General features: G+C 35.1%; 5 protein-coding genes across 6 annotated transcripts; 3 read left to right on the forward strand and 2 right to left on the reverse strand.

The window, feature by feature from the left end:
• Positions 1-124: 124 nt before the first annotated feature.
• LOC105639866 (serine carboxypeptidase-like 7) lies at positions 125-3,298 on the forward strand. The gene is made up of 14 exons (XM_012224044.4): positions 125-382; positions 470-615; positions 828-904; positions 999-1,121; positions 1,224-1,326; positions 1,422-1,459; positions 1,748-1,849; positions 1,941-2,027; positions 2,113-2,268; positions 2,370-2,441; positions 2,514-2,632; positions 2,808-2,921; positions 3,000-3,045; positions 3,130-3,298. Exons 1-14 carry the CDS (start codon positions 231-233, stop codon positions 3,211-3,213), a joined length of 1,419 nt encoding a protein of 472 aa, XP_012079434.1. The 5' UTR covers positions 125-230; the 3' UTR covers positions 3,214-3,298.
• A 218-nt stretch (positions 3,299-3,516) lies between these two features.
• LOC105639865 (uncharacterized) lies at positions 3,517-4,817 on the forward strand. The gene is made up of 2 exons (XM_012224043.4): positions 3,517-4,054; positions 4,148-4,817. The coding sequence occupies exons 1-2, from the start codon at positions 3,913-3,915 to the stop codon at positions 4,570-4,572; spliced, it is 567 nt and encodes a 188-aa protein (XP_012079433.1). The 5' UTR covers positions 3,517-3,912; the 3' UTR covers positions 4,573-4,817.
• A 35-nt stretch (positions 4,818-4,852) lies between these two features.
• Positions 4,853-8,924, forward strand: LOC105639864 (P-loop containing nucleoside triphosphate hydrolases superfamily protein). Its single transcript, XM_012224041.4, has 2 exons — positions 4,853-5,739; positions 7,952-8,924. The coding sequence occupies exons 1-2, from the start codon at positions 4,991-4,993 to the stop codon at positions 8,601-8,603; spliced, it is 1,401 nt and encodes a 466-aa protein (XP_012079431.1). The 5' UTR covers positions 4,853-4,990; the 3' UTR covers positions 8,604-8,924.
• Positions 8,925-11,332: 2,408 nt separating this feature from the next.
• On the reverse strand, positions 11,333-13,174 carry LOC105639863 (Galactosyl transferase GMA12/MNN10 family protein). The gene has a single exon (XM_012224040.4). The coding sequence runs from the start codon at positions 12,930-12,932 to the stop codon at positions 11,571-11,573; it is 1,362 nt and encodes a 453-aa protein (XP_012079430.1). The 5' UTR covers positions 12,933-13,174; the 3' UTR covers positions 11,333-11,570.
• Positions 13,175-14,528: 1,354 nt separating this feature from the next.
• LOC105639862 (heptahelical transmembrane protein 4) lies at positions 14,529-20,223 on the reverse strand. Of its 2 annotated transcripts, none has more exons than XM_012224038.4 (4): positions 19,810-20,223; positions 19,250-19,512; positions 17,507-17,801; positions 14,529-15,669 (listed from the first exon to the last, which is right to left on the reverse strand). In XM_012224038.4, the coding sequence occupies exons 2-4, from the start codon at positions 19,510-19,512 to the stop codon at positions 15,016-15,018; spliced, it is 1,212 nt and encodes a 403-aa protein (XP_012079428.1). In that variant the 5' UTR covers positions 19,810-20,223; the 3' UTR covers positions 14,529-15,015. The 2 variants fall into 2 exon arrangements, with proteins under 2 accessions (XP_012079428.1, XP_012079429.1); XM_012224039.4 differs by having other exon boundaries at positions 17,495-17,801; positions 19,810-20,221.
• Positions 20,224-21,459: the final 1,236 nt, after the last annotated feature.

Raw genomic sequence — 21,459 nt, forward strand, 5'->3', positions numbered from 1 at the left:
GGAAAAATGAAAAACCAAAAACTTCAATATAATTTCAATTTCTCTCACAAATTGAATCGAACCAAATCGTGCGGCGCCCTAGAATCTAGATGGACCAACACGCACCCACTGTAAGACACATAAGATGCCATGTGTCCCTTTACTTCAAAATGCTTAGAGAGTCTCAACACACCTTAGCAACAGTAGCACAGTAATCTGTTCCAGAAAAATTAAAAAACACGAGCACCATAATGTCAACACCATCTGCTAATCTGAAATGGGTATATTTGCAAATAACACTAGTAATTGTGATGGTTTTCTTGAAGAGTACTGTTGCTTCGTTTTCTACCATCAAGAATCTGCCTGGATTTTCTGGTCCTCTTCCTTTTAAACTTGAAACTGGGTTAGTTTGGTATTTTGGAATATGTATTTGCAATTTGTTTTTTTTAAAAATTGATGTTAATTTATTAAAGTAATAGTTATTATGCAGATATGTGGAGGTGGGTAAGAAGGGAGATGTGCAACTTTTCTACTACTTCATTGAGTCTGAAAGGAACCCAAGAGAGGATCCTCTTCTTCTTTGGCTCACTGGAGGCCCTGGTTGCTCTTCTCTTTCTGGACTTATTTTTGAAATAGGTGCTTCTTTCTTTTTTCTTTTCTTTTTTTTTATCTAAATCTGTTTTAAGTGCTGAACTTACTTTTAACTTTACCATTAAACTAAAGCCACTTAGTACTGGAGCAAGAACATCTACTTATTTTTGCATTTTCTCTGGTCGTTTCTCTGTCAATTTTGTTCTCATCAATCATGTAAAGCATAGTTCTTATTACATGTCTGTGATTATGAATAGGGCCTTTGCAATTTAACATTGTTGAGTATAATGGGAGTTTACCCACTTTGAAATTGAATCCACATTCTTGGACAAAGGTATTGAATCCCATTTAATTAATTATAAGTTTTAATAATTCTCTCCTTTTATTCTTGTTTAATCTCGTTTCTGGAAATAATCATCTTAATTTAGGTCTCCAGTATTATATTTTTGGATGCACCTGTTGGCACTGGATTCTCATATTCAAGAAGCTATCATAGTTCCGAGACTGGAGATACAATACAAGCGATTCACACTTACACTTTTCTTAAAAAGGTTCAAAAACGTGTTAATCCAATTAATTAACTAATTTCATATTCAATAATAATGGACTAAAAAGTTCTATTCTTGGCGAATTTTAATTGGCTCATTGTGCAGTGGCTACTCTCTCACCCAGAATTCATAAAAAATCCACTCTATATTGCTGGAGACTCATATTCTGGCATGGTTGTTCCAGTCATTACTAAGCAAATATCAATTGGTAATAACTTTAACTTTCCTTTTGCTTGGAATTTAAGCTTTATTTCCTTCCTGTTGATGTGAATCAATTGCATTTCCCATCACATACTACTGCAGGAATTGAACTTGGAGTGCAACCTCAGATCAACCTCAAAGTAAGTTATTATCATTGATTACTAATGTGTTTGCCACTTGAAGCTTGCTTGCCGTTGGTATTCCTAATAGAAGTTTTTGGCTCAAAAGTTAAAATGGGATTGTGTTGACCTATTAGATGTAGCTTTCCCCATTTTGGTTTTTATGAGTTCATATTCATTTCAAGCCCATGAAAATCTGCAAGAATTTATTTTTGTTCAAAAGAGTTCTTCCATCTTCTGAACTAAATATGTTATTCACAATGATAATACAAAACTAGGCCTTAGTTTATTGACTTATGTCTGGTTCAGGGTTATTTGCTTGGTAATCCAGCAACAGATTACAAGTTCGATGAAAATGCAAGAATCCCATTTGCTCATCGGATGGCACTTATTTCCGATGAACTCTATGAGGTTACTTGACTCGCTTTCAGAACTTCCATTGTAGTACCACCACCTACCATTTTGATTAGTTCTAACTTATTAGGTTATGATTTTCTTTTAGTCAGCGAAAAGGAACTGCAAAGGAGAGTATGTTGATGTTGATCATAAAAATATAAAGTGCAAGAACGATCTTCAATCTATCTCAGAGGTATGTGTTTCTTTCATCTGAAACTGAAAGTATAATTTTAAGTCTCGCATTTCTGAATGAACTTTTTTTTCTTCTAAATTTGTAGTGCATTTCAAGAATAGAGATAACGCACATACTGGAGCCCCAGTGCAATATTACTTTCAGACTATTAAACCAGATTGACAAATTCCGAAGATACCTTATAGATAACAATGAAGATTTCTTGCTTATACCTCCTCGTTTTCCTCATCCTGGATGTAGAGTCAGTACTCCGTCGCGTGCCTTTCTCTAGTTCCTTCAGTATTCCAATATATATAGACATAAGAAAACAATTTTACAGTGATTAATTGACAAATATTACAGAACTATAATAGTTTGCTCTGCAACATATGGGCTAATGATGCCAGTGTTCAAATAGCACTTCAGGCTTCGAAGGTATTGCCTTTTCTTGCATGCTAGTATAAAAAGAAATTTAAACATAAATGTGATTTTTGTGATTAAATTCAGGGAAAATTGAGAGAATGGATGAGATGCAATCAAAGCTTGTATTATATGCATGATGTCCAAAGTACTATAGGCCATCATCTGTATCTCAATACCAGAGGCTATCGAGCTTTAATATACAGGTTCTGCAACCATAATAATTACTTGCATATATTTTATTTGCTCCACTATATTATGTGGCAGATATTCAACTGGACTGTTAGATTAAGACGCCTTAATCAGATATTTTAGCTGGCAATTCAAATTAGTTTGCTGTCAAGTGTATTTAATTATTTTATAATCTAATATATTGTGCAGTGGGGATCATGACATGATTATTCCTTACTTGGGAACTCTCTCATGGATCAAGTCTATGAATCTTTCCATTGTTGAACATTGGCGGCCATGGCTAGTTGATGGTCAAGTTGCGGGGTATGCTTATAGCTATGCTTTACTCATAAATGTTTATTCTGAGAATATTTATTCTATTGAATTATTTTTCTTATGCAGTTACTTGATGGAATTTTCGAACCAGTTTATGTTTGTGACTGTCAAGGCAAGAGCTTTTTGTAGTTTTAGTGATTTGATTTGATTAGTTGAGCAGAAAAAAATGTTACAATTCATGGATAAAATGTTGCAGGGAGGAGGTCACACACCTCCGGAGTATAGGCCCAGGGAATGCTTTGCCACGTTCAAAAGGTGGATTTCTGGAGAATCTCTGTGATTGTGATGACTAGTTAAAAGATTGAGAACATAATTTCTAGTTTTTTCTTTTTATTTCAATAAAATGAAGGAAATGCCAACTAAAATGGAGATCAGATATTTGTCCTAGCACTTGGAAGTTGAAACTTTTAGAAATGCATTTCAATTGGAGGAACTCAAATTTGAGAGCTCTTATCCTTTCGATACTATTAAGAGCTTGAGAATATCGAATCAAGTTGACAAAAATAGTTAATATCATAGAAAAATTGTCATATAAAAAAGATAGTTGAATCAAAATAATTCCTTTTAATATTTTCTTTCTTTCAGAGAGCAATATAAATATTCTGTCATGTTTGAATTCTCGACGATGTCGAGCTGGAGCAATCTGTTCTTTCTGAACGCCTTGATAATCCTGCAGCTACCGTAGTATTCCTTTGCAAAATGAGACTAGCTATTTGGTGAATGTGATATTAAGCCCATAGCCCTATAATTATAGATCCTAATATAACATTATCCTTTTAAACTACAATCAAACTTTATAAAACCAATAAAATTATCCACAAAAACGACAGATTTAAAATTTGACCCAGATCATTGACTTTTCTATCGGACAAAAACTTGTCTCATCATTTTGCTATTAGCTAGCTAGATGCGTTGCCGTTAATCTTTGAGATCGCTAGAAAGTAACTAATCAAGCCAAGAGCCAAAAATTATTCATCTAATGCGCCGCGAAGAAAAACGACGCAAGTTCCATGAAGCTTTGCTTAACACCCTCTATCCACCAGCGCCACAACCCCAAGAGAAAGACGAGGAAAAACTTTCAAATGCTTCGAAGAAAGATTTTGATGTGAATCTGATTCCAGGTTTGATGTCTTTTATTTTTTGATTTTGGCATTTAGACGTTAATCCTTAAAATTAACAATTCTGATGTGAGAATTTGAGGTTTGTAAATGCAGATGACTATGGGTTGCAAGAAAGTAAATCCTCAACGAGTGACGATGATGGTGAAAGCGAATGTGGGCAACAGAAGCTAACTAGGGCTCAGAGGAAGAGGCTTCGAAGGAAGAAGCTTAAGGAAGATGTTCCGCGCCGAAAACAAATTATTGGACCTTTATTGCCTCCGTTAAGCGGAGAAGGTGGTAGTGTATGCGGCGGTGGGGATGCAGCCGAAGAATGCACTCCAGGTGATCGACAAAATGATTATGATACACAAGGTTCTTCAAGCAAGCAGAGAAAGCTAAAGCAGAGGAGGATGGCAAAGAGATTGGCAAGGGAAAGTTTGAAGCTTTCTGGTGTTGAAAATTGTGTTCAAAATCAAAACTTGGAGGCCTCCAATATAGAGATATGTGAAAAGGATAATCAACCTTGTATTGATAATTAGTAGTTTACGTGTTACCAGAAAAATGTAAAGTCGTTAGCTTATTATATCAAGTTAGTTTTGACATTCAAGTTTGAACAAGCTCTAGATCAGGTGAACAGCTCCAATCTTTTTTTTTTTCGCCGGATTTTGATTAGACCTGTGTGCAGTCGTCGTCGTTTTTTTATTTTTATTTTGTAAACGACACGTCGGCTAAAGTACATTGTTATTTCCCTTTTCATCCAACTAAAACCCCAAAATTATCAGAACACTGCTCCTTGACTTGTCTAGTTGTCTTTGGCTTCACCCGGGCTTGCTCGCTCGCTCGCTCGCTCGCACCACTCACTACTCGCAACGTATAAGGAAAACTGAAAAAAACCCTAAACCCTAATCATCTCTCTCTCTCACAAATTTTCCCTCACTAATCTCCATCACCAACACCATGGCGGAACTCAAGCTCTCCGAAAGCAGAGACCTAACCCGAATAGAGCGTATAGGAGCCCACTCCCACATCCGTGGACTTGGCCTCGATTCCGCCCTCGAACCTCGCGCCGTCTCTGAGGGCATGGTGGGACAAACAGCAGCTCGTAAAGCCGCCGGCGTCATCCTCCAAATGATAAAGGATGGAAAAATCGCCGGTCGGGCCGTACTTTTGGCTGGGCAACCGGGCACAGGAAAAACAGCAATTGCAATGGGCATGGCCAAATCCCTTGGCCTCGAAACCCCATTTGCGATGATCTCTGGCAGCGAAATCTTCTCATTAGAGATGTCAAAGACAGAAGCTTTAATGCAAGCCTTTCGAAAAGCAATCGGTGTAAGAATTAAAGAAGAAACTGAAATAATCGAAGGTGAAGTTGTTGAAGTACAAATCGATAGACCAGCAGTGGCTGGTGCGGCATCAAAGACAGGTAAATTGACACTAAAAACAACGGAAATGGAGACGGTTTATGATTTAGGTGCAAAGATGATAGAGGCATTAGGAAAGGAAAAGGTGCAAAGTGGGGACGTGATTGCTATTGATAAAGCATCTGGAAAGATTACAAAGCTTGGTAGGTCCTTTTCACGGTCAAGGGACTACGATGCCATGGGGCCACAGGTGAAGTTTGTTCAGTGTCCTGATGGTGAGCTGCAGAAAAGGAAAGAGGTGGTGCATTGTGTGACTCTTCACGAGATTGATGTCATTAATAGCAGGTAAACTATTTGTGCCTTTTTGATGATTTTGAAATTGCCCCGCTGCTTAAGCTATAAAGTACTGAACTTTGGAGCATCAACAGTTTGAAGCTGTATAGAACGAAAAACCTGCATCTTTAGCATTTGTCTTGGCTTTAAATATAGTGTCAACTAATAACTTAAATTCCCATAAGACAAGAAAGGTACATATACATATTACTAATCCAGGACAGAGGTACATCATAATATTATTATGTTACATCTCATGAAGCAATATATCATTTTATGATCCCTGTTATTTTCTGAAGAATTTTCATCTACTTGAGCCATTAAATTGCTTTCGAACTTGCAATTTTTTGTGATTATGCACCAATTACTTGAGGCTTATCTTTTCCACTTTTTAGTTTAACGTCCTGCAAATTAGACGGAAGAACTTTACACTGATTTTCAGTTCAATTTTCAAAATGGTATCTTATCCAAAATGCCTTTGGTAACTATTTTATTTTTACAGCCTTTTTCTAGTTGGTGACCCTGTTACAAGGTCCTTTTATTGCTGAAACCAAATCTTAGTGCTGAATCAGGTTATGTGGAAATGCCCACAGTTGCAGGAGAATTTAGATCACCTGGTCATGGAAGTAAATTTGGTTGTGAATGTTAACATTCTTGTATAGCAGGACTTAGAAAAAAGTTCGAAGCACTATAGCAATCCTATTGGCAGTAGTACCAAATGGTTTATTTAATTTATTTGATGATGTGATAAGATTATTTTTAACTCGAGTTTCTTAGAAGTGAGCTGACTCGATAAGTTAGTTTGATGACGTGATAAGATTAGTTTTGACTCGAGTATTTTAGATAGTGAGCTGATAAGATGTTGGCAGAAGTACTGAATGCAATTACATTAAAAGTACACTTTGTATCAATGCTTGTAGGTGAATATGTTTTATCATACTTTCAGCTCAAACTTATGAGATAGAGAGATGAAATATCTGTAGTTGGGAGGATAAGGTTAATGTATTCTTGCTGAAACAATAAGAATGGACAAAAATGAGAATATAGGCAATTTTATTTCAAATTTGACAAATGGATAGAAGAACAGCATTAGCAACTTGAGATACGTAGAAAGAACTTGGAAAAATTTAAAATAGGCTGGAATTATGAGTGGCATTTCCGTGATAATTGGTCACTCTAATATATCATTTTTCTACTTTGGAATCTTTTATTTTCTAAGTTAAACATCATCTTATGGAATCTTTCATTTTTCTAAGTTAAATATCATTTTACAGATCTCTTCCTGGCATTGTTTCTTTTTCCTTTCTAAATAAAGATATTGATCCTAAGTTTCTGCAGAACTTAGTCTTATATTTGTTTGAGCCTGGTCTTTATGAGATCTTTTCCTGTCAATCTAAGTCAATGTTGCTTGGTCTCAGCAGTTTCTGCTAGAGTACCCATGCCAAAATGAGAAAACTTGGGCCTGGGATCTGAGTCTAACAAATAAGATAACTTTTTAGTATGGCATCTTTTTGGAAAGCAACATTTTTGTTTCTAAGCATTTTAGTGGAGGAAGGTTCCAAATGGAGAGGGAAGTGGATAGCGTCTTCCTGCTTCTTCTGCTGATAAAGTCATCTCTATTTCTGTGACTTTCATTTTGCATCCCACTGGAGGGAATATTTCCACAAACGGTCTAACATTTCTCTAAAGGCAAAGATAGGCCTTACTTTAGATTCATTTCCTTCATTGCCCAGGGCCCAACCCTCGATTGGTCCCTTACATGGAAATTACATCAACAGTATTAGGATTGACTAGTGGTTAGTGAAGGACAGTAGACATGTCCTATCTTTCTTAAATCAATCAGCAAGCATGTCTAGATTATTTCCCATTCTATAAAGCTACACATTGTGGTGGAAATATTTTTCTTATTTTTGTTATTTACAACTTCTCCATAAATAAACATTGCATTCTAGCATTTAGATTTATATAAGTCTACTTCCACCCCTCGATGCTAAGGTTAAAACTCTGATCCCTGTGTCATCTTCCAAAATATGTTTTGTACATTAAATCAATTTATTTAGCACAGCTCAAAACTAGTTAGTATGATATATTCATGACTTCCGTCCATTTATTAGGTGCCACACCTCATGCAGATCTGGCAAATATATCTAACCTTGCAATAAGCCTATAGCTGTAATATGTTTTTATTGTGTAATTGTTACTAACTCTATGTTGTCCTCTCCAGGACACAAGGATTTCTGGCTCTCTTCACTGGTGATACTGGGGAAATCCGTGCAGAAGTGAGAGAACAAATTGACACGAAGGTTGCAGAATGGAGAGAGGAAGGAAAGGCAGATATTGTACCAGGTGTTCTCTTTATTGATGAGGTGCACATGCTCGACATTGAATGCTTCTCTTTCTTGAATCGTGCTCTCGAGAATGAGATGGCTCCAATATTAGTTGTTGCAACCAACCGGGGGATCACTACAATCCGAGGTACAAATTATAAATCTCCACATGGGATTCCCATAGATCTCCTTGATCGCCTACTGATCATCACAACTCAGCCTTATACAAAGGATGAAATTCGCAAGATTGTGGACATCAGATGCCAAGAAGAAGAGGTGGAGATGTCTGATGAAGCAAAGGCATTGTTGACCCATATTGGCGTAGAAACATCCTTGAGATATGCTATCCATCTTATTACTGCTGCAGCATTGGCATGCCAGAGGCGGAAAGGAAAGCTTGTTGAGAGTGAAGACATAACTCGAGTTTACAATCTGTTTTTAGATGTGAAGAGATCAACACAATACTTGATGGAGTATCAGAACCAGTACATGTTTAATGAAGCACCAGTAGGGGATGGTGACGAAGATGCCAATGCAATGCTTCTTTGAAAGTACACATTTTTTATGAAGATATTTCGTACTTGTTCTCTAGTTAATCAATGATAGGCATTCTTATGAGCTAATCATGTCACCGTATTTTGATATGTTTAAATGGTTTTAGCTCTGTGATTTTCAACGTGCAGCAATGAATTTGTTATCTTTTTTTAATCTGCTGCAGCATCATGTATCTGTTGGACCGAGTTGCAGTTGCGCCAGTGTAGAATGCCCATTATAGTATGTTTTGGTTTCTTAAAACAGAATGCTGATGTTTGTAAAATCAAATGTTGATTTCTTTACTGATATGACTGGAAATTTCAGTCCATTCTGCAATTCAGTGCGGATCATTTGGGATAAAAAGTAGTGATGGTTTGCCTGTGCAAGATATGTGGTGCCTCCACAGGGCCTCAAACGGTTGAAAGGATTTTGTGCTGTGTAAATGTTAATTAAGCTAAAGATTATATGATAAAGCTGATGTTCCATTTGGAATTCAGATTGTATTTATCATGATTATGGAATCTCCAAATTTGCAATTTGAAAAATTGATCTCACCTGAACATTATGGTCAGACATAAGTATGACCATTAGGCTGGTCCCAGAAATGGCTGGCTTCCAGCGATTTTGAACCGGTCAGAACATTCGGCCTGTTTCCAGAGATGTTGAACCGGTTGGAACTGTGCTGAAACTAGAACGGGATCGTTTTTGGCCAGGCCGATCCCGGATCCTCCTCTGGCATACTGTCAAAAAAGAAAATGTATCCTCCTAGAAATAATGTCGGAAAATAAATTTTAATGATATCCTGTTGTTTCACAGTTCGGATATGCACTGCGCATTACAATGGTTAAATAAGAACTATAAACAGAAGAAACAGGTATCACAGAGAAAGACTGGCATTACAGTGATGGAAATTGGTGTAAAATCGATGAATTATTATAAATTGAGTAACTTGTCATACAGAGAATGCCAATCTTACAAGACACTTAAAAAATTGTTTATGCATGTACAGAAGATAAGTGTTTAGATCAAGCTATAGAGGAATAATATTTTAATGTCTGGTAGGATTATGGTAATTTTATATGGCAAACCTCTTATAGAGAGAATCAAGAAATTGATCTTTAGCAGATTCTCATCTTAAATTGCATATCACTATCCGTCAAAATCTTAAGGCCATGACAAGGTGTTGTACAGAACATTAATTAGGATTGCTTAGAGATGTGGTTTTACAATTTCTTGGTTTCTTGTGCCTCGTTAATTTTATATCCAATCATTTAAACCGGCAGATGGCAGAATTTTTTCTTTTCTTTCATAGGAATACTTTTTCACTTGAAGTGGCCAATTATTGCACAAGCTATCCTAATCAGGAACAGCAGTGGAATTTGGGTGAAAGTTTTTTTTTTTTTTTTTTAATCTCATTCAGGTTCGGGATCAGTCCCATGTACAGAACTTTGGGCAGTCTATGAAGATCTCGAGTTGGCTTATTCTTGGGGATAAGTTGTCGATTGTGGATACGATCAATATTGATGGATTTTAGAAGTCTTATTATATCCATATAGAATCAGCTGCGGTAGGATTAAAACTGTAAGATTGTGCATAGAGGTGAATGCTTCTGCTGATTTTCTTGCTAATTTTGGTAGAACCATTGATATTAGCACTCAATATCTTGATCAACCTTCTTGGGGTACTATTTTTTTTTTTTTTTTCTCAGAACTTTCATGACATTTATGGGATTTCGTATTTCAGATTGCCCTCTTTTTATACCCAAAAAAAAAAAAAACGGTACTTTATTTATTAATAACTAGTATGATCTGTTTAGTTATTTACAGAATATTATTCGAAGAGGAATCACTCACTTGTTCTTGTATCAGGTGACGACGTGATACTGGATTTGAATAACCCATGGTTTATTGTACATAAATCAATTAATATTATATTAAATCTTGACCGTTCATTAATTTAATCTTATAAAACAAATAAAAAAAATATGGAAAATATTTAAAACACGAATATGGAAATCCTTATTTTAATCTGTATAATATTTTTCATTAGTTCAAACAAAAAAAAAAAAAAAAACCATCATTTAGTAAAAAAAAAAAATAAAAAAGGAAAAAGGAAAAGAAAAAGAAAAAGAAAGACTGCGACTCCATATAGTCTTTTAAACAGACAACAACATGATATCTCCATCATGAAAAAGTTGTTGACATGTGGAATATCATCCTTCAATCATGCACGTAATTGGAGCCCTATAAGCCCAAAATATTAGGGAATTTGTTTATTATTATTATTATTATTATTATCATAAGCATAAACTAAAAAGTTAAAAAAAAAAAAAAGCAGATATGAAAAGAAAGGAAACAGTCAAAAAGAAAAAGCATCTTAATAGAATAAAGCCGCCTTGCCTTGAGATACGTATCTTCCATTCACTAAAATTTCATGTTGCAACTGCAAAAAACCCTTCAACCAAGAAGCAGCTAAGCTTTTAGGAAGGTAATCACGACAACACTCATGCAAATTATTGACTCTTTTATGTTTTTATAATAATGACAATTCTTTTATCATTCATCAACAAATCATAGCTAACCTATCTTCGTAATATGGCCATCATTAAATAGTCTCATTTCTACCACTATATTGAGAATCTTATACTAGTTTTTATTTATGCTGCCATTTTCATATTATATTAATTAAATAAAATCCTCCTTTGTTTCTATTTCTGCCAAAAAATATATACAAAAAAAAAAAAGTTCTAAATAGTAAATATTTATTGGGTTGCCCAACTCATAAAACTTTATCACAATGCTCTTAACCCCCTTCGTTTTTTTCTTAATTGGTCTCTGATTTGGGTTATCACAAACTCACAATCTTCCAATTATGATTTCAATATTACTAAATTGATTCAAAAGGAAATACCAATAATAGGCCTCCCTTACCCACTCTAACAATTTTTACCTTTTTACTCTTTCTTTTTTTTTTTCATCACTTTTACCACGGCCCCTCCTCCGGGTAATCAAACGGCGTCTCTACGACCGTTTTAGAATCAAGCAAATCCGGATGCACGAACCCATACTTCCGGAGCACCTGGTTATCTGCGAAATTCAAGGCTTTCACCATCCCCTTCCAACAACTGTCCCCTTCATACATCTTGTTGTGGTCCCCGCTACACGGCTGGCACCCCGTGAAATGTGTGATAAACGGCCGTCTCCAACTTCCTTTTCCGTTCCCTGCTTCCCTCAAGTGTGGCTCCCTAAATGCTGCGTATTGCTCGCTCACTTTCTCCGCATGTCTTCTCCTTAATTTCGGATCCTCTTTTTCTATTTCCGTGTACTTGTCGGTGATGTTATCGTACGTCGGGAGTATCTCTGACCAATACCCCTCGAAGTAATACTCCCCTTCTAAATAAATCTTGTCCATTAAACTTTTATCCTTGTACAGTAAATAAATCAGTGCCGATTGATCATCAGAACCAGGGAAAAGCTTGTCTTTGAATAATGACCGTTGAATCTGACCCCACTTTTCGACGTCCGGGCTCATGGGACCCATACTGGCCCACGTGTCTATGAAATCCATCGACCATTGACAGTTTCTGATCAAGAAAACGCCGGCGTTTAACGCCGTCCAGCTCTTGGCTCCATATATGAGCTTAGCCCAGCCGTGAACCACCAGGTTATGGTTCTTGTAATCGTAACGGCGCAAGGGGAGTTTGAATTCCATGTCGGTGAACATGGCATCGGAATCCACCCACCAGATCCACTCCGCCTCCGGATGAGCCAGCATCGCGGCTCTCACCACAGGCAGTTTCGCCCAGAAACTTGTCATTTTCGGGTGGAGCAACAAGTTGTTGTAGAAAATGTCATAACCGTGGATTCTACAGTAATCCACTTTGTTCTTAAAAAATCGTAAAAGAAAATGGTCTCCGATGGGGTTTTTACACGGGCTAGACTGCGATCCGGTAACCATCACAACCCTATCACGCGCACCGGCAGCGAAAGAAGGATGGTGCTTGAGCCACTCTTTTCTCTTCTCATCCCAGTCTTTAACCTTACTCTCAATAGAATATCTCAGCTCTGGATCGTCGTAGAAGGTTCTATCAGGCGGGTCGTAGCGGAGATTAACGGCAGGTTCTTCCTGTAGGGAAACTTTTGATCTGTAATCAGTGATTATAGGTTCAAAGCTACTGCTAATATCAGGACCGGCATAAGACCAAAGAGACCAAACAAGTAAAAATGCAAGCAAGCCACCACCAAGATAGCGAAAAATATCAGTAAAACACGAAGAAGGTTTATTTCTAGAACCAGATTTAGCCATGGGGGAGTATTGGGACTTGGAAAGGTCTGGCGTGACCATTTTAAGGAGAAGATAGAGTTAAAAGAGAAGTTATGGTGTCGTTTTTTGGCTAGCAGGGGCGATGTAATTCTGAAGCTTGTAATACGCACATCGTTTGCTAAATCTAGATGCCAAACAGAAATAATAATTAATTTCCAAGTTTTGCAATCGGAAAAATGATAGGAGGAGAATGAGACAGGAGGAGGAGAGATGAAAGCTGAGCGTAGTTTTGTGTTTGTTTATTAAATCGAGACAAGGCATGAACTGCGGAATTATGGGGCCCAATCTAAATATTTGAGGTGTCATTATATATGGATGGCACGTTGACTATGACACGTGAGAGAGTGTAAGTGTACCGACACTTTTCAATGCGCTAGATTTTCCCTCCATAATCTGCGTTTTTTGCGTTAATTTTGTCGATTTTCGTTCCAATTCCACTGACTTATTCCTAACTTCAATTTGTTTTTACTAATATTTTAAAATTATTAGCTTTTGGGCCAGTCACACTCAAATTAACTCAAAACAATATAATTTTTATTTATTCATTCAAAGCCCAACGGACTTAACCATGACCGGAGGTAATATATAATGCACCCGAAAATATCAATCAGACTATATCTATTATTATTTAAAATGATAAGCACGCTTAAAATTCATGTGATCATCTTTGCAAAATCGGAAAAAATTGATTATAAATCCGAAAATGAAATTAATCTATACTAAAAATGCCAAAATATATATTTATGAATGAAGTAGAGTATTCATTATATGTTTAATTTGAGGCAAATGTCTAGGGGTGCACATTACTTGATTATAATGAGCAAACAAGGACGAAATTAAAAATAATAGACAGAAAGGGGGCAAGTGGAAATGGGCCTTTTGAAATCAAACTGGCAGAGTGGTAATATGAGTCACAGTGAAGAGTCAATTTTAATCACATGGTGGAGTATTTGGAAAGGCCTGTTGTTCCGTGGACAGTTATGGCTCACAACACACTTGGGTCCATTTCTCATGTGATCGTCTGACATATAGTGGCCCAATTCCGTCGTACAGCAGGAACTAACAAGGTAACAACTGAAGTGATCTCGGTAATGAAGTAGGTTTCAAAGGTATTTTGCTATTGCTTTCATAGTTAGAGCATCTTTGACTCTCAATTAAAACATTTTAATGAGTTTTTCTTTTTTGCAATTTCACTTTATTTTAATCTGTGTCAATTTAACCGGAATTTCAACCACAGTAACTTCTTCAATTACAATCAAGGATGAAATTACAAATAAAAAAGTTAATAATGAAAATAAAATTTTAATTATCCTTTGAATATTAAATTGCATCCACAGTAAGTGACATATAATATTTGTAACGTGTAATTAAAATAATTAGGATTTTTTTTTTTTAACATATAGATAATAGGAAAATAAAATATATAATCGAGAAAATTACATTTTATCAATTTAATTTTTATGTCATGTTTTATAATTTTTAGTAAGTTATAAAAATTTATGTCATTCAATTATTAAGTAGCAATTTTTTATTTTGAAAATTTAACTTGTCAGACTAATGATTTTTTTAAAAAATTTTATTTTTAACCTTTTTTAAATGTGATATAATATCTAAAAATTTATGGAAATAATTTTTTATTTACAATTTCATCCTTAATTGCAATTGAATGTGCTATTACTACAAAAAGTTAAAATTAAAAAGACCAAAATAGGATGAAATTGCAGAAGCTCCTAAACTTTGGGCTATTTTGATATGCATTTAGCCTCATCCTAAGCATCCAATTACACAAGTAGACCTGTTTATGGACTGGCATAAAATAACTGCATATTGTGCCGGGTTACATCTTCGAAAACTTCAGGCCCAGCCCATGAACTTGATCTAGCCATTAACGAATGAAGAGCTCTTGTCCGTGCCATTAAGGACAACATTCGTCAATTTTTTAATATGCTGCTTCAAATACTTACGCACAAATTATAAAACATGCAATGGAGGACAAAGCAATCTACTTTCTCGCTGCATTCATATATCTAGTCCTACTTAGACCTACTTATTATACTATCTCATCTGCCAATTGATTATTTTTAAGTTTCAGGATGCTTTTTCTCTAGCATCCTTCCAGGTCTCGCCACTTGAGATAAACCAAACCTGCATGATAATGAGTATAAGCTCCAGCCACTACAAATATATGGAAAAGTTGGTGACTGTGCCCTGCAATATCAAATTTTCCAGGCATCCATCGTTCTGGAATCCTTGTAGCATAAACCAATGCTCCAATCCCATATAAAACTCCCATCAGAACTTCATAGCCAGTTGTGTGGAGTGCCTCCGGCTGATGCCAGAACAAGATAAGCTTATGCAGTATTGGTGCTATCCCAGACAAGCCCATGCCAGAGAAGAGAGCTGCTCGAATGGTGCGGAACTCAGGTGATTGAAACATTGGCAAGAGAGAAACCAAGATTGTGGCAATTCCCAAGATGGTTATGAATCCCAAGTAGAGGTTGCAGAAGAATGGGTTGCACATGAAGGAGTAGTAAACAGGAGGGTAAAAGGAGGTAGCTATGAGGGCTGCAATTCCAGCATAGTCAAGCCTAAGCATAATGTATGACAATCGCTCAGAGTGGCAAGAGAGGAGATGACATGTGCTGCTGGCTAGCAAGCAAAACATGGCACCACCCAGAAAAGCGAAAAATGGCCATCGGGTTATAGGCCTCACCATCAGGGGAGCTATCATGTTTGCCACATCCTCCTTCATGCTACGCTGCATTTAGTAAGAGAACTGGGCATTAGTGGCAGAAATTTAATGTGAAACAAACAGACAAAATGCTAACTATAAAGCTAGGAAGGAAAATTACTATTATGCCCCTATATTATGACAAAATTAATCACTCCATCCTTGCTTTTAAGAATTACACTACTTTATTCCTATTATTTGGCTCCGTCAACTATTTAATCATTCCATTCACTTTTTGAGCTCTTTGCCATTAAATGTCTTGCGAAAGACAAAAATACCCTCTCTCAAACATTAGGGATAAAGTAGTGTCTTTTTCATAAAGCGATGACATAGTGATTAATTTTGCATAACATAGGTACATGATAGTAATTTTCCCAATCAGAAAATAAACCATCATGTCACCAATGTGTGCCACTCTTGCAGTAAAGTACAGATATCAGCTCTTTAAAAGACACCCTCAAGAAGCTATGGAAATGTTCGCGGTTTTAGTGTCTAAAGAAATATTTTCTCTCAAATTGACATTGAGAAGTGAAATTTTTCTTAAGGAACAAATCACAACCACATATTCATGGATCATGAGTGATATGATGTGGCAAACTAACAATTGGCAAAGTGGCTGCATTAAATAAGAGCTGGTCAACATCATTATCAAATAGTTTATGCTGCAAGTCTCAAATTAAACTGGGACCTATGTTACACAAGGACAGGCTAAATAATATCAGCACCAATACCCAATATGAGGTATACCCAGCATTTTGCAAGTAGAGATAAGATCACAACAATTATTCAGTGTTTAATTTAATCTAAGTATTGTTGTACAATACCCAATATTGACTAGTTTCATATATGCTAAAAAGCCAGAAATACAGATGGCGATGTCTAAACATGAAATTATATCTTTTTAGAAATTTTTTTTTAACGAAATTTTATGAGGTCTTGAAATTAACATCAAAAAATATATTCCCCTTCCATATCCATGCTTTTGGACTTCATTCAAAAAGAAAATATAACTATCACAAATACCAAAAGAGTCATATGAAGTTTAAATTATTCCATATTAAATGCCTATATCTCCAAATGCAATTTCAGTGCTATTCTCAACAGTCAAATCGTTCATCTAGTTTCAACCATAACCCAATTGCATCATATATATAACCAAACAACCCACATTCTGAAAAGTAATTAACTCATGCATCTTAGCATCACATTAATGAAGTTAGGTGCTTCTAACTTGATTGCCACCGTTTCCCTTCAAAATGTATAAATTTAAATTAAATGTCTATGAATTTTCAAGATGTCATTTTCTTTATCATTATCAATTGCTCTCTTCGACACCTCATCAGACAGACAATACATATGCATCTAACATGCAAAGTCTAGAAGTTCCATGCATACAAGCCCTGTTTTTTTTTTTTTCTCAAAGCTAATTAGTTTTAACCAAGAACTCAAGGAAGTTACGGTTAAAAAATGAAATTATAAAACAATTTTCCTTGGCCAATTTCTCCAATTCAATGCTAGGGAAATATCAGAGCGCCAAAATGGAAGATTTGGCAAGATTTATCAATTTTAATCTGATCAAGGTAACCGACAAGTTTTGTGAGGTATGTCAATTTAATTGGGTCAAAGGTCATAGGTAGCAACCAAGATTATGAAAAACACCTGGGCAGCAAATGCACAATAGCATCAGAAAAAGCAACTCTTCACAAGCGGAGCAAAAAATGACCAAGGCATAGATAAGTTGAAAGGCTGCCCACACAATAATGCTGATGAATTAATTGTAAAATCATCCAGCATGTCAAAGAGAATTTATAAAATTAACATTTCAAAATGCATTAAAGAAGAAGTGCATTACCAAAACACATACGTCGGTGTGGTTGCCACTGGAGAATCGATCTGGCAAACAATTATATAGAAGATCCATGATGTGCCATCCTGAAAGTGATGGAAGCAAATCCATTGAAGGCAATGTCGTTTTCAATTCCTCCCTCAGTCTGTGCATACTAAGCATGGCAGGTAAAGAAGGGAGGCACTCGTGCAGTTTGTGTAAATCAGCTTTCAACACATCTGGAAGTTGTAGAGAATGAAGATCAACGACCTTTGGAACTTTCATGGCAGTGTATACAGTGAGGGAAAGAAAAAGGAAGAATCCAATCAAATGCCTGCAATTAACAATATATTATTGTTAAAAGACAAGCCAAATGAAAGCAGAATGTTTTCCTTTTTGAACATATAATCTGACAGAACATTTTGAACACCCGTATTCCCAAATGTAACCACTTATACATAGCCAGGAAATTTTTCTAGCCCATAAAAGACTAATTTTTCAAAGAAATATCAATTTTTGCAGCAGCAACACCTTGTAACATATTCTTACATGAGTAGCCATCCATCACCAATGGATCATTATCCTTAGACCAAGTGATCCAACAGGACACTGCACAGCAACTCGGTTCCATTTAGTGTTAATATAACATATATAATGTTTTAGTATCTAATAAATCTATAGTCACGGATGGACTTGCTCTCACATATATAGTTTTCTTTAATTGTTTAACTTGAGACTAATTAGATCATTGATTTTCTATCCATTATACAACTATAGCTAGTTAACTTAGTTTGTGACTTCTATTGTTAAAAAATAAATAGACTATAAAACTTTGTTTTTTGTTATTTTATTATTTTCACATGTCTATCACAACTTTTTTTAGCAAAAGATCTTTCATTATTTTTAGGTATTAGTAATATGATTGTGTACTTATGTATATTGGAAGTGACATCTTTAACATTATTCAGAATTTTATGAAAAGAAAAAAAGAAATTAGTACTTCAATTTGACTATCTATGAGTGTTTTTTTTTTTTCAGGAAGGACTGTCTATGAGCTAGCACTTATATTTCAATTTTTTCAATAGTTTGTTACCTCCAATGTATTAAAAAAATAAATATCAAGAAAATTAAGACTATGATCATGGTGGAATTATACAAGATAATGACATTATTTATATTCAAGACCCAAATTTCTAGGTCCGCCCTTGTCTACCGTCTGAACTTTATGTCAGATTAAAAGCTCTGTTCATTTGTTTTTGCCTCTACATGCATTCCATTTGATTTTCTTTCTCCTCAACTATAACTTCCACTTAACGAATTGCACCTTAACTAATCTCATTACTGCCCTTCAGGTTTTAGATATAAGAATGCTCAGTTCTCCAAATAAATAAAATCAAAGTTCTTGACTTAAAATCAAAACTCTGCTCATATACTGAAGAACAATCTGCTTGCACCTTGACCGACATTTCACATGCTACTCAAACATTTTGAAATCAGACGTTCAAATAACAAAAATTTTTAATATCAACTGTTAAGTTTTTTAACTTTATTTTAAATCAGCAAAGCAAGCATTACAGCTGTGCTACATACACCTACCACTAATAAAAGTTAACCAAGAAATGGGGCAAGCAACATTATATAGACAGCACAGAACCAATAAATCCATATATGGCCTACATCTCTTAAATGTACACAAAAGGTCAGAAAAAATGGAAGGGGATGTAAAAACTTCATGAAAAACAAATATATTGATTGCATTAAAAAAAGAAAAAGAAAACTTACGTCCAAACATTTAATGTCTCGTTGTGGATACTGAAGATGCTTAGTAAAACCTGCTTCAATGGCCATTCAGATCTGTAATGGCCAATAATGTACTCATTGTCTCTCAAATAACCAGGCAAGGAATGATATTCCACTAGCTGGTACTTGACTTTCTTCCACAACCTCTTCCCTTTCCCCTCCTTTGAAATGCTCACTTGATGTTTCTCCGTTGTTTCAGACACAATCTTTGTGCCTTCACAGCTTTCCTTTTCAGTATTCATCATCTGTGAAAACACAAACACCAATCCCTGAATTTAAAACTAGGCAAAAAAAATGAGAACCCAAATTGTAGAATCATCTAATCCAATATGCAATGATTCTTGAATTCTATTTAAAAATAATATATCCACAAATTTTTTCAACAAAAATTCTAAAACGAATTTTTGATCTTTCTTTATTTTACATTTTTTAAGGGAACCTCAATCAAATGTTAGCAGTTAATTGCTCATGCATCCAATTGATTGAAAGAAACCAAAGAAAAACGTAGGCAATAACCAGAAGAGGAAACAGAAGAACAATACCTGAAATTGAAGAACCACCAAATGAGAGAGAGAAAACCCAGGTGGCGATTCTTCAGATAGAAAAGATATATAACAAACTTCCAGGCGGATATAAACAGAGCAGCGGTCAAACGCGACAAACGGATTGACGAGCGAAACCAGGAAAAATTGAATTAAATTGATAAAAAACCAAAATATGGGAACAAAGAACAAGAAAAATATAACCACTAAACGCTAACAAATTCGAAACGCATTTGCAGATTGCAACAAAATTACACAGACGAGGAAAACTTAGACCTCAGCGATGACGTGAGTTCTAATTTTAAGGCCAGATAGAGATGGAAGAAAGGGAGAGAGAGACGCTGATGCCGGTAAGGAGATGCGGAGATGCCAAAGATGGCTTCGGTGAGCATTTAAATGACAAGTGCTTTCCGGATTTGGTACGACTTTTATAAATGTTAATATTTAATTATTTTTAAAGGTTTGGAGATATTTTACGTTGTGAGTGAGCGTGGTCTATTTTTTAATTATGCAAAAGCAATCATACACGCGGAATTTCTTTTTTTATATATATACTAGCACAAGATATACTGTCCATAAATCTGATTCATCTCTATTTACCTTTGGAGGCGAAGGAATTGATTCGAAGGAAACTTAAAGTCATAGTAATTAACGTTGTAAGTACTTCTTACCACCAAGCTATCTTATTTGAGTTACACATGACTTTTCTTTACTCAAAATAATAATAATAATATTATTATTATTATATAGTTTACAATTCGGCCAAAAGAAAGTACCTATTAAATGTAAATTACATAAATAAAAAGAAGAGAAAATAATTATTTCGTTCCTGAAATTTGTCATAATTATTTAAGTAGTTTTCGATATTTATACAAATATTTATAATATTTCTGAGGTTTATTTCCTTCTTATTAATTGGTCATTCCGTCAAAAAAACACACTTTTTCCGTTAATTTTTGAGAAGAAAAAATGAAATTATACTTTATAAGTTTTCATTATTTTGTCCCTTGAAGTTTGCCATAATTATTTAAGTAGTCCCTGACATTAATATAAATATTTATGACATCCATGTGGTTCACTTCCGTCCAAAAAACACACGTTTTTCTATTAATTTTTAATAGAATGACCAAACTATCCTAAATCCTCTAATTAACATATCCTCCCTTTCAACTACCCTAAATCCTCTAAATTTACCTAAAATTTAGAAATTTTAATCTGAATTTTGAGTAAATTTCTAAATTTCTAATTTGCTTGTTCAATTTTGGGTTTAAATCAAACTGAGTGATTACTTTAAATTTAGTTTATAATTTACGATTTAAAATTTACATGGGCATTTGTTAATGGTGATGTCGGATTTCAAGTGAACAATAGTAAGCTAAATGTGCTGTGTAAATTTTTGCTTTGCTATATTGGTCTTATTTTTGGCAGATTTTGCATATGGTTACTGTTTCTGAGATTAATTGCTGAGGTTATTGAGCAAAGTAATACATTGGATGCAAATACAAAGATTAAGTACATGAACATGTTTGATGCTCAAGTAGATGTTGTTCATTCTACTTTGAGCTCAATGGAATTTGTTTATACCATTTTTGTGAGCGAGTGAAAAGAAAAGCAAATGAGTTGAAAAGTAGAATATGTTAATTAGAGGAT

The sequence above is a fragment of the Jatropha curcas genome, chromosome 3 (assembly GCF_041381405.1).
Source record: "Jatropha curcas cultivar XTBG-Jc1 chromosome 3, XTBG_Jcur_1.0, whole genome shotgun sequence".
Classification (NCBI taxonomy): domain Eukaryota; kingdom Viridiplantae; phylum Streptophyta; class Magnoliopsida; order Malpighiales; family Euphorbiaceae; genus Jatropha; species Jatropha curcas.